The 11598-nt window shown below is 44.0% G+C and overlaps 1 protein-coding gene across 1 annotated transcript; it reads left to right on the forward strand.

The window, feature by feature from the left end:
• The first annotated feature begins 200 nt into the window (after positions 1-200).
• On the forward strand, positions 201-8165 carry LOC139455809 (uncharacterized). Its single transcript, XM_071237357.1, has 4 exons — positions 201-308; positions 3240-3387; positions 7074-7219; positions 8026-8165. Exons 1-4 carry the CDS (start codon positions 257-259, stop codon positions 8100-8102), a joined length of 423 nt encoding a protein of 140 aa, XP_071093458.1. The 5' UTR covers positions 201-256; the 3' UTR covers positions 8103-8165.
• The last annotated feature ends 3433 nt before the right edge of the window (positions 8166-11598 follow it).

Genomic DNA, 11598 nt, shown 5'->3' on the forward strand with positions numbered 1-11598 from the left:
AGAAAATAATGTTTCCATTACATAATTATATAAGTGCTCCAGTATCGACAATGTCATAATGTCACAACAGAAATATATAGGTCCTGTAGGGTCTTAAAGATTATCACAACATTACAGAAATAGATTGAACTCATTTGTGTCGACAAAGTTTAGTCCTCACAGAGTAAACTACTGCCCAGACACTTTCAGTTCTTATCTCCCGGATTCAAGGGCCAACATTCTCGTCTTATCACCTTAACCAACTTGTTAGACACTAATGGTCACCATGTTGAAAACATTAATCCTGTGCCTGGCCATACCGCTTGCTGGTAAGATCACCTGTGAACATTGTAGTGTCTGCATAGATTGAACACACCGACGGTCAGGACACGCAGTCTGTATCTGTTCAGTTAAGACATAATCTAACTTTGATATAATTTCGTTTCGTACCGAACTGGTCAAATAATGACTAGTCCGTAAAACCAAGAGGACAAGATGGACACTTTCATTTCAATGTGTATTTCTTCGTTATGCTACCGTCCTCATCGCTGTGGTTTCTATTTTTCATGTTTCAAGATATTTATTGTTAAACTGTAATTTCCTTTTCGATAAAAAATCATATGTTTTATCTCGCGGTTTTCTCGACCTGTCTGTAATATATACTGAACCAAAATAAAAACTTCACAAACCTTAAATTTTAAGATTTTGACCAGTTATCATTGTGGGCTCTAATTGTGTATTTAAACAGTAATGGCCACGTATTGTCTTCAGAAGGTGAAGGTGAATCGATCAAAATCATGTGCACAGCACTATAGTGGCAAAAGTGGTTTTTCACGTGCAACTGGTCACGTGGTCATAATAACGCACGTGTTTTCAGCCATACTTGTTAGCAGTCATTAAAAAAACAAAAAACACACAAGAAAACAAAAGTCTTTTCGGCCATTTGTCATGCCACGCCTTTCAAATGTGCAACGTGAACGTGCCATCGGCATGTTGCAGACGGGAACGTCCGTAGCTAAAGTCGCAAGGACGATGGGCTGTCGACGGACTGTTCAGGATTTACGCCCTCGGCCAGGTCGACCACGTGTGACGTCACATGCAGAGGATCGTCAGATTGTCTTACGTCACATCCGTAACCGATTTTTGACGGCTACATCAACCAGAAATGAACTGTTTAGGGGTAGACTGAGTGCGCAAACTGTTCGAAACCGTCTGAGAACTGCTCACCTTCAAGCACATACTGCGGCCCGATTCTGACTTAATTACACAGACGTCAACGTCAATTGTGGGCACAGCGACACTTACGATGGTCGTCTTCAGTGATGAATCCCGATTTAATCTTCGATTTACTGATGGTAGGGCGAGGGTGTGGAGGCGCCGTCATGAACGTTACGCCCAGTGTTGTGTACAGGAAGCTGACAGATTTCGAGGCGGAAGTGTCATGGTGTGGGGTGCTTTCTGTGGCAATGCACGTTTCAGGCTTCTTGTCATCCGTGGAAACCTCAACGCTGCTGCTTACCGCGACCAGGTACTGGCACCAGAACTTCTCCCTTTTATGGCAGCACATGGACCCGGTTTGATCTTCCAACACGACAATGCTAGACCTCACACAGCAATTTTGACCAGGAATTTCCTTCAGAATGCGGGAGTCAACGTCATGGACTGGCCGTCAAGGTCTCCCGACCTCAATCCCATCGAACACGTCTGGGATGCTCTTGGCAGAAGTCTGCGCACTCTCCAGAACCAACCACAGAATTTGCAAGATCTTGGCACCATTTTGCAGCAACAATGGCGTCGTCTTCCCAATCATGTGTTCCCAAGCATCACAAGGTCCATGCGGAGGCGTTGTGTGACAGTTGTCAACGCACATGGTGGCCATAAACGCTACTCAACTTGTGTGCCATCAGATTCTCGTGCTTGGGACTTATGATTTAAACTGTTGATGTTATTACCGAATACTGTAGGTGCTTGGAACAAATTATGGTTACCACCGTTAATTAAAATCCTTCTTTGGACATAAATGATTAAAAATTACCTTCTGTGATACATTTGTCCGTTGTATATCATATATGGGATTGCTTTTAAAAATGTGAAGTTTTTAATTTGACTCAGTATACATTCGATCATAACATATGTATGTTAGTCTGATGAAAATACCTTGTGTTTCCCTTATTGTTGAAGTATTTGGGGTATTTGAATTCGAATTTGAATTTGTCGACTCCATCGTTTTGAACTCGTATGTATCAAGGGGGGCAAGGGTGGCCCAGTCGTCTAAGGCGCAGCGATTCGCTGTGCAGTGTTGCGTCCCTTGGGCTCGCCAGAAACCTAAGATTGTGGGTTGGAATCCCGGTTCGCCACGATTATGTTTCTAGGTTTGTCAGCACAATACCTGTTCTCATGTTTGTTTGATTTGTTTGTTTGTTGTTTAACGCCACACTCAGCAATATTCCAGCTATATGACGGCGGTCTCTAAAATAATCGAGTCTGGACCAGACAACCCAGTGATTGACATCATGAGCATCGATCCATTTGGATCGATGACATGTATCAACCAAGTCAGCGAGCCTGACCACCCGATCCCGTAAGTCGCCTTTTACGACAAGCATAGTCGCCTTTTACGGCAAGTATGGGTTGCTGAAGACCTACTCTACCCCGGAATCTTCACGGGTCCCCGTGCTCATGGTTTTCACCGAAGTGGTAAACGTCTGAGCCCGGCATCCCAGGGCTTTCCTCCAACATTAAGCTGACATGTCGCGATATAACTGGAATACTGTTAAAAGCGGCGTTAAACCCAACTCCCCCACTCACTATTTTGATAAAGGGGAACATCCTTACATGTTTATTTATACAAATATATGTGTGACAGCTACGCTCTGTGTGAACTTTTACAACAACGTCACATAAGCGTTCGTAGCATACTGTCTTCAGGAACATTCCAGACAGAGTGAGTGTTTGTTTTGTGTTTGCTGTTTACCCCCTCACTCAGCAATATTCCAGCTATATGACATCGGTCTGCAAATGATCGAGTCTGAACCAGACAATCCAGTGATTGATATCATGAGCATCGATCCACTCAATTGGGATATGATGACATGCATCAACCAAGTCAGTGAGCTTGACCACCTGATCCCGTTAGTCGCCTCTTACAAGTATAGTCGCTAGTTAGGACAAGCATCGGTTGCTGGTGACGTATATTCTTACCCGGAATCGCACGGGTTGATTCCAGACAGATAATAGGAAGCGTTTACTTCTGCCCACAGCTTCCTGGACCTTGGACTGCACTGGATTGGAGAACGGCATCTACTTGTACACCTGCTTCTCCTATACCGAATGCGTCAACGGCAGTAAGGGAGTCATCAAGTGTGCCTCCAATGAAGTGTTCAGTTCAAAGGATGGTTTATGCATCAAGTAGGTGTTAAAAAATCACTATGCCTTAAGCTACTGCCTAGAGTGAGTACGGTTTTACGCCGCTTTTAGCACTATTCCAGCAATATGACGGCGGGGGACACCAGGAATGGGCTTCACACATTGTACCCATGTCGGGAATCGAACCCGGTCTTCGGCGTGAAGAGCGAATGCTTTAACCACTAGGCTACCCGACCGCCCCGCTATTGCCTAGAAGGTGCTCCTTTGTTTGTAATTGTATAATCCGTATGTACCAAGTTTTATTTGCTTATGAAGATATTTGCCATATATTGGCTTGTATTACACTCTTCAAGAAAGAAACACGATAATGAGAATGTTGATTTTGTTTATTTATGAAACATTCAATACAAATGCAATGATTGATCAATTTTTGATTGAACGATACTAGTCACACATTCGTGTAGTGCATAAGCGCAACCGTTTTTGACTTTTGTAGCTTTAATCAGCACATATGACTGTGCGAAAATTGCATGGAAAGAAAATTAAAGCAGAATGCACGTGCTAGTTGTGACAATCACGTGCAGTAACAATGACTATAAAAGGTCAAAACGTCAGTCAACATTTTGTCATACGTTTGTCGACTAATGTAAGTGGGAAAATGCCGAGAGTGAATGCTGCCAATGGCAACATCGCCATAGGACGTCTTGAAGCTGGAGAGTCCCAGTTTGCAGTCGCACGTAGTTTCATCTAACCAGAGCACCATATCGCATTTATGGGATCGGTACTCCCGCCTCTATTCAACCCAAGACCCGAAGAGTTACCACCCCTGCACAAGATCGCTACATCGGGTCTTACACCTACGTTATGGACATGCTACTACCCCCGCGACTGCATGACATGTGCCTGGTTTGAGGTGGGTATCGGACCAAACAATCGGGAATCGTACGCGAGTGGTGGGATTCAGACGCAGAAGACCGACATTTGTCCCTGTATTGAGACGTTTGCATCGACGACAATGAATGGCGACGAGTCTGGTTCAGTGACGTGATGAATCACGATTTCTTCTCCAACGCCGAGATGGAAGATAGCGTGTCTACCGACGTTGAAATGGGCGTTTTGCACAGAAATGCGTTCCACATGTCAAAAGATTTTGTGGCTGACGTGTGAATGTGTGCGGAGCCATATCCAACACACTCGGCAATATTCCAGTCGGAAGTCTGTAAATAAGTGAGTCTAACATCAATTGGGATACGATGACATGCATCAACCAAGTCAGCGAGCCTGGCCACCCGTCAGTCGCCTCTTTCGGCCAAAGTTTCTGAAGACCTATTGTCCTACCCGGTAAATGAATAGATTAACTTTCCCCTTGAAGTATTTTCCACTCGTGTCAACGGCAGGGTTGTTTCATTGGAGACACGAAAAACATGTTGTTATCAGATAAGAAATTACAGTGCAATGACGTTATAATGAAGGATAATAACTCACACAAAATACCCGGCTCCTAAAAAATATGTGTATTATTATTTAATGATTATTTTAATGCATATAATTCAAGATTTGACATTAAATTATGATTCACAGGTAAGGTGTTTCTGTATTAGAAACATACTGACTTGCACTGCAGAAATGCCATCATTTCTTTTTACATTCTTGATGAAGACTTATATTCATCTATGCATGACATTCCCGTGTCATTGACTTCAGTCTGAGTGCACTTTGAGTCTAAAATTTACGAGTTAATGATGAATTATGAGCTGAAAAAGTTTTGTTAAATCTCTGTTAAGAACATTTCTTACGGCCAATTGAGCTTAGCTGTCAGAAACTGTCTGTCAGCGAAAACAGCCACGATTGTGTTCAGTAACCTACTTGAGTCGGGATTTTTTGGGGTTAGAAACGTGAACAAAAATGAAAATCCCGCACGTAAATAGCAGTGATGAGTTATGTTAATTCGACAGTTTCAGTTCTTATGTTAATCAGTTCTTGTCTCCAGGGGAAATCAATGAATGATTTCTTTGTTTTAGTACATTTCACTTCTTTATATCCTTGAAGTCTGTCAAGATAAACTTTTGACATTCCCTTTGAACTTTAATCTAATATGAAGCGTGATGCAATGAGAAACCTGTATTAGCAAAGCTCACAATTTGAGCGAATGAACAATGATATACAGGATCTAGTTAGGAAAATACCCTGAAAGGGAATCAGAAATAAAATAAAAGTGACAAAACCCTTCCCGTAATCGTAAGACTCCTCTAAGAGTCCTTTGTACGATTGCATCTTTATCTCTAGCAATCCTTCAAAGAATATTTAACATCGGAAAAACATAAATGCATAATATGATCAAAAACACAAGTCATGTTCGTAATGTTTTCTAAGAATGTAGGGTCAGTAGGATGAGAAATTTAATTGTTCATATTTTCTATTTCCGTTTGGATTGTGTGAGGATGTGACAGGAACGGTAAGCTCTGGGAACAAAGCCACACACTGTTTATAGCGCCGGTGAATTAATAAATAGTACTTGAGCATGAGTCATTGAGTACTACTTAAAAAACTTAAAAAACGTACACCAACGCGTCATTATCAGTCTCCGCGTTAAAAAAATACTGTACTTGTGTTATTTAGGTAACGATTGTTAAGTCGGGTGTCAATAAACACAGTTATACAAAATAATACGCTTAATCATACTTCCGTAACGACTCCGTCGCTATTCAAATTGATGTATTATCAACGGAGCTGCTACATTTTTACAGATGTCCCCTGTCGACAAACCGTACTCTTATTGGCAAACGATTGGTTTTTAACCCCCTCGTAGCACTAGTATCCCAAATGTTTCAGGGGAGGCTCTCCCTGTATCCCACCTTATCCGACGTAAGATGTAATGTTCACCACAGGAATATATATTTTGATCTGTAAGCGCATCCAGTTACTTAACGCATATTGGTATATATGCCGTGTGTCTCATAGGCTATATGGCTTGACATTGTATATTTGTTATGAACATTTGTATTACCTTGCGTGTCAAATTAATGAAACAATTTTCTTCTCCTCCTTCTCCTCGTTCTAATCTCCTTCTTCTCCTCCCTCTAATCTCCTTCTTCTTCTCCCCCTCCTCCTCCTTCTTCTCTGCTCCTTCTCTTCCTTCTCATCTCCTCCTTCTCCTCCTCCGTCCCTCCTTCTTCTCCTACTCCTTCCCCTGCTCCTTCTTCTTCTCCTTCCCCTGCTCCTTCTTCTCCTTCTCTGCTCCGTCTTCTCCTCTCCTCCTTCTCCTCCTCCGGCCCTCCTTCTTCTCCTACTCCTTCCCCTGCTCCTTCTTCTTCTTCTCCTTCCCCTGCTCCTTCTTCTCCTCTCCTCCTTCTCCTCCTCCGTCCCTCCTTCCCCTGCTCCTTCTTCTTCTTCTCCTTCCTCTGCTCCTTCTTCTTCTCCTTCCCCTGCTCCTTCTTCTCCTTCTCTGCTCCTTCTTCTCCTCCTTCTCCTCTCCTCCTTCTCCTCCTCCGTCCCTCCTTCTTCTCCTACTCCTTCCCCTGCTCCTTCTTCTCCTACTCCTTCCCCTGCTCCTTCTTCTTCTTCTCCTTCCCCTGCCCCTTCTTCTCCTTCCCCTGCTCCTTCTTCTTCTTCTCCTTCCCCTGCTCCTTCTTCTGCTCAACCTTATTCTCCTTCTCTCCTCCTCCTCCTTCTCCTTCTACCAATACTTCTCATTCATCTTCTACTTCTTTTTCTTCTTCTTCTTCTAGACCCATAGATAATTCGTGGCCCTGTCAGGATGTGGTAGACTGTAAGTCGCTCCCGGACAAGCGCTACGCCGACGCAAAGGGAGGTTGCCACACCTACTACACATGTCAAAACGGCTACTTCTACGGACACAACTACTGTCCAGACGGTACCAATAATTAACTGGTCATAAAGCCTCTGGTTCTCTTCACCTAAAAAGCATATCATATTCTTGCATATTTATAACACAAACTTGGAGCGAAATGTAATTATTGCCACAGAGAATTCTTTAAAAAAATATTATGCTTCAGACTGTTGAAAAGATTGTCTGCCACAAAAATTACATTGTTGCAAAGTAGTTCTGTTTAAATAATATTCAGGCACGTAGTTTTAGTTGATAAAATATCTGGTTATGCAGCTGTAACTGATATAAACTCCAGCCAAATCCCGTGTTTAATATTGTACATCGACAACCAAATAGTTTTTCTGCTTGCATAAAAGGCAGCTCTGATTAATCCATTTTCTTTGGGGTTGTCTACAGGTTGTGTCACATGTATTTTGAGACATCTTTGTGGACTGAAATCGAACTTTAGATACAATTACTTGTGGCATTTCCGGTATAAAGGTATTTGCTGTCCTAATCAACTGACATCTGAAACAACACGATTCCCGTGAAGATCCGGGTTAGAATAGGTCTTCAGCAACCAACAGATGACCATGCTTGTCGTAAGAGGCGACTAACGGGATCGGGTGGTCAAACTCGCTGACTTGGTTGATGCATGTCATCGAATCGATACTAATGATGCCAATAACTGGATTGTCTGGTCCAGACTCGATTATTTACAGACTTACGTCATATAGCTGGAATATTGCTGAGTGTGACGTTAAACAACAAACAAACAAATGATACAACAAGATGTGCTATCATTTATATTTGTCAACCGACAGTATAGTGCTGTTATTTTAACATTTCAGGAACGGTGTTTGACGAGGAGCATCAGTTCTGTAACTGGCCGTCAAATGTAAAGAAACCTTGTGGAACTGCAGATTAGAGAGTATACTGAAGACGTTCCTTAATATTTCGAGCTTTTTTTACACAATAAAAGTTGCTCCAATACTGCTGTTTGACCGGCTTGGTGTGCATAGGTTTGTATATAGTGAGTGAGTGAGTGATTTGGATTTAACGCCGCTTTTGACAGTATTACAGTTGTATCGCAGTGTGTCAGCTTAATGTGGGAGGAGAGCCCGAAGTGATGCAGGCCTCAGACGTTTACCACTTCGGTGAAACCCACGAGCACGGGTATGGTGCTGACAAACCTAGAAACATAATCGGGACGAACCCACAATCATAGTTTCCTTGCGTGCCCAAGGGACGCAACTCTGCACAGCGAAACGCGGCGTTTTAGACGACTGGGCCACACGTGCCCCCGTTTGTATATATACTAGCCACATGAAGAAACTGTGCACGGAGAAAATATATTCTGGATTGAAATACAACACAGCAAGAACAAAATGATGCAGACGCTGTAGCAGCTGAATGATCGGACCCTAAGAAAATGTCAAGGGGACCTGAACATCTGTTACGATGACGTCAGAAGATCAAAATGGAGTAGGGGGTCAAACGACAAAGTCACTAAGTCAATAACGGGTATGACCACCCTGTGCGTGAATCACAGCAGTGCATCGGCGACGCATGGAGTCCACCAAATGGGCATGGAAGGCCTGGGGAATGGCCTGCCATATCCTCCTCAAATCCTGTGCCAAGTCACGGACGTTATCTAGAGGATGTGGAAGACGACGCAGACGGCGCTCCATTTCATCCCATACCTGCTCTATTGGGGAGAGATCTGGAGAAATTGCAGGCCATGGCAGTAACATGACATCGTAATGATGAAGGAAATCCATTGCGACCCTAGCCGTGTGAGGACGATCGTTGTCCTGTTGAAATGTCAATCCCGGGCCATGACGTTGCAGGAAAGGAATGACCACAGGCCTCAGAATTTGATCTCTGTAGCCAACACCGGTGAGATTGCCCTAAACAACCACCAAACGGGTTCGGTGCCGTGCTGTTATCCCACCCCAAATCATCACAGAGCCACCTCGAAAACGATTCCTCTCCACAATACAGTTGCGTGCATAACGTTCTCCCAAACGCAGGTAGACACGTTGGTGCCCGTCACTGTGGGAAATGTTGAACCTCGATTCATCTGTAAAGACCACATTTCTCCACCATATTCGAGGTTGGCGAACATGATTTCGACACCATCTTAGACGGTTGAATCGATGACGGTGTGTCAGGATGGGACGTATGGCAGGGCGTCGTGGTCGAATCCCGTACTGACGTAAACGATTCCTGACAGTGTTGGGATGGATACGGCGCAGTCCAGGAATTGTCTGGGACGTCGTTACTGCCATTTGGAACCTGTGTCGGAGATGTGTAACTCGAATCCATCTGTCCTGTCTTGGCGTCGTTACTCGGGGACGTCCTGAACGTGGGTGGTCGGCAACGCCATTTGTTACGATGGCATTGGAAATGTGTTGCCACCTGTTGTTGCCTCCTTCCTGCTCGGATCATTCCAATGGCTTCATGACGCTGTGCAGCTGTCAATCTTGGCATGATTTGCTTGTGATATGCTTGTGTCTGCGCCTGAGAAGTTTTGAATTTTTGAATGACCACAGATCATACTTCCCAAAGTGACAGCGAATTTTGAGTTGCACATGCTGTGTTCAGCTGCACAGGATGCACGTGCAGTAACACATTGCACGTCCATAGGCCCGCATCAATGACGTCATATCGCATGGCACGTGCATGAGCGTTTGAATGTCTCCAATAATTGCTGTGTTCAAACCTATCTTTCATATATGGACGGTGTGCCCTTATATCTATATTTTCTCCGTGCACAGTTTCTTTATGTGGCTGGTATAGATCAGGTAGTATGTAATGTGTGTGTGTTACTCATCTCTATGTCATGTCAAAGACTTATAAATGTTCAACTTGATATTGATGGTAGAGCGTCTGACTGGAGAGCGAAAGGTCGGTGGGTCGATCACCTGGACACGTCATACCAAAAGACGTTAAAAGGTGGTACTTGTTGAATTACCCTGTCTGGTGCTCGTCTTTATGGACATTAAACAAGGACCGGTAGGGTCTGAGTCAGTACACTGTGTCCGAGTAGAGCATCCGTGTTAAACTGCAACAGGGTGTATCAGTGGGCTGGCACTATCAAGGGAGCATTAGTCCGGACTAGTACCAACAGTCACCTACGCACGCACAAACGCGCGCACTTGTGTGCACGTGGCCGTACAAGTGCAATAATCTCGTAAGCAATATTAACCTCACTTCACATCACCTCCACACTAGCCTAGATCTTACACACTCGTGATAATCCTCCACACTAGCCTAGATCTTACACACTCGTGATAATCCTCCACACTAGCCAAGATCTTACACACTCGTGATAATCCTCTACACTTGCCAAGATCTTACGCTCTCGTGATAATCCTTCACACTTCCCAAAATATTACGTCATAGTACTACACGCTCGTCATAGTACTACACACTCGTCATAGTACTACACACTCGTCATAGTACTACACGCTCGTCATAGTACTACACACTCGTCATAGTACTACACACTCGTCATAGTGCTACACACTCGTCATAGCACTTCACACTCGTCATAGTGCTACACACTCGTCATAGTACTACACACTCGTCATAGTACTACACACACGTCATAGTACTACACACTCGTCATAGTGCTACACACTCGTCATAGTACTACACACTCGTCATAGTACTACACACACGTCATAGTACTACACACTCGTCATAGTACTACACACTCGTCATAGTACTACACACTTGTCATAGTGCTACACACTCGTCATAGTACTACACACTCGTCATAGTACTACACGCTCGTCATAGTACTACACACTCGTCATAGTACTACACACTCGTCATAGTACTACACGCTCGTCATAGTACTACACGCTCGTCATAGTACTACACACTCGTCATAGTACTACACACACGTCATAGTACTACACACACGTCATAGTACTACACACTCGTCATAGTACTACACACTCGTCATAGTACTACACACTCATCATAGTGCTACACACTCGTCATAGTACTACACACTCGTCATAGTACTACACACTCGTCATAGAACTACACGCTAGTCATAGTACTACACACTCGTCATAGTACCCCAGGCTCGTCATAGTACTACACACTTGTCATAGTACTACACACTCGTCATAGTACTACACACTCGTCATAGAACTACACACTCGTCATAGTACTACACACCCGTCATAGTACCCCAGGCTCGTCATAGTACCCCAGGCTCGTCATAGTACCCCAGGCTCGTCATAGTACCCCAGGCTCGTCATAGTACTACACACTCGTCATAGTACCCCAGGCTCGTCATAGAACTACACGCTAGTCATAGTACTACACGCTCGTCATAGTACCCCAGGCTCGTCATAGAACTACACGCTAGTCATAGTACTACACGCTCGTCATAGTACTCCAGG

Source organism: Haliotis cracherodii, unplaced genomic scaffold, assembly GCF_022045235.1.
Source record: "Haliotis cracherodii isolate W230 unplaced genomic scaffold, xgHalCrac1.p SCAF_11, whole genome shotgun sequence".
NCBI classification, from domain to species: Eukaryota; Metazoa; Mollusca; class Gastropoda; order Lepetellida; family Haliotidae; genus Haliotis; species Haliotis cracherodii.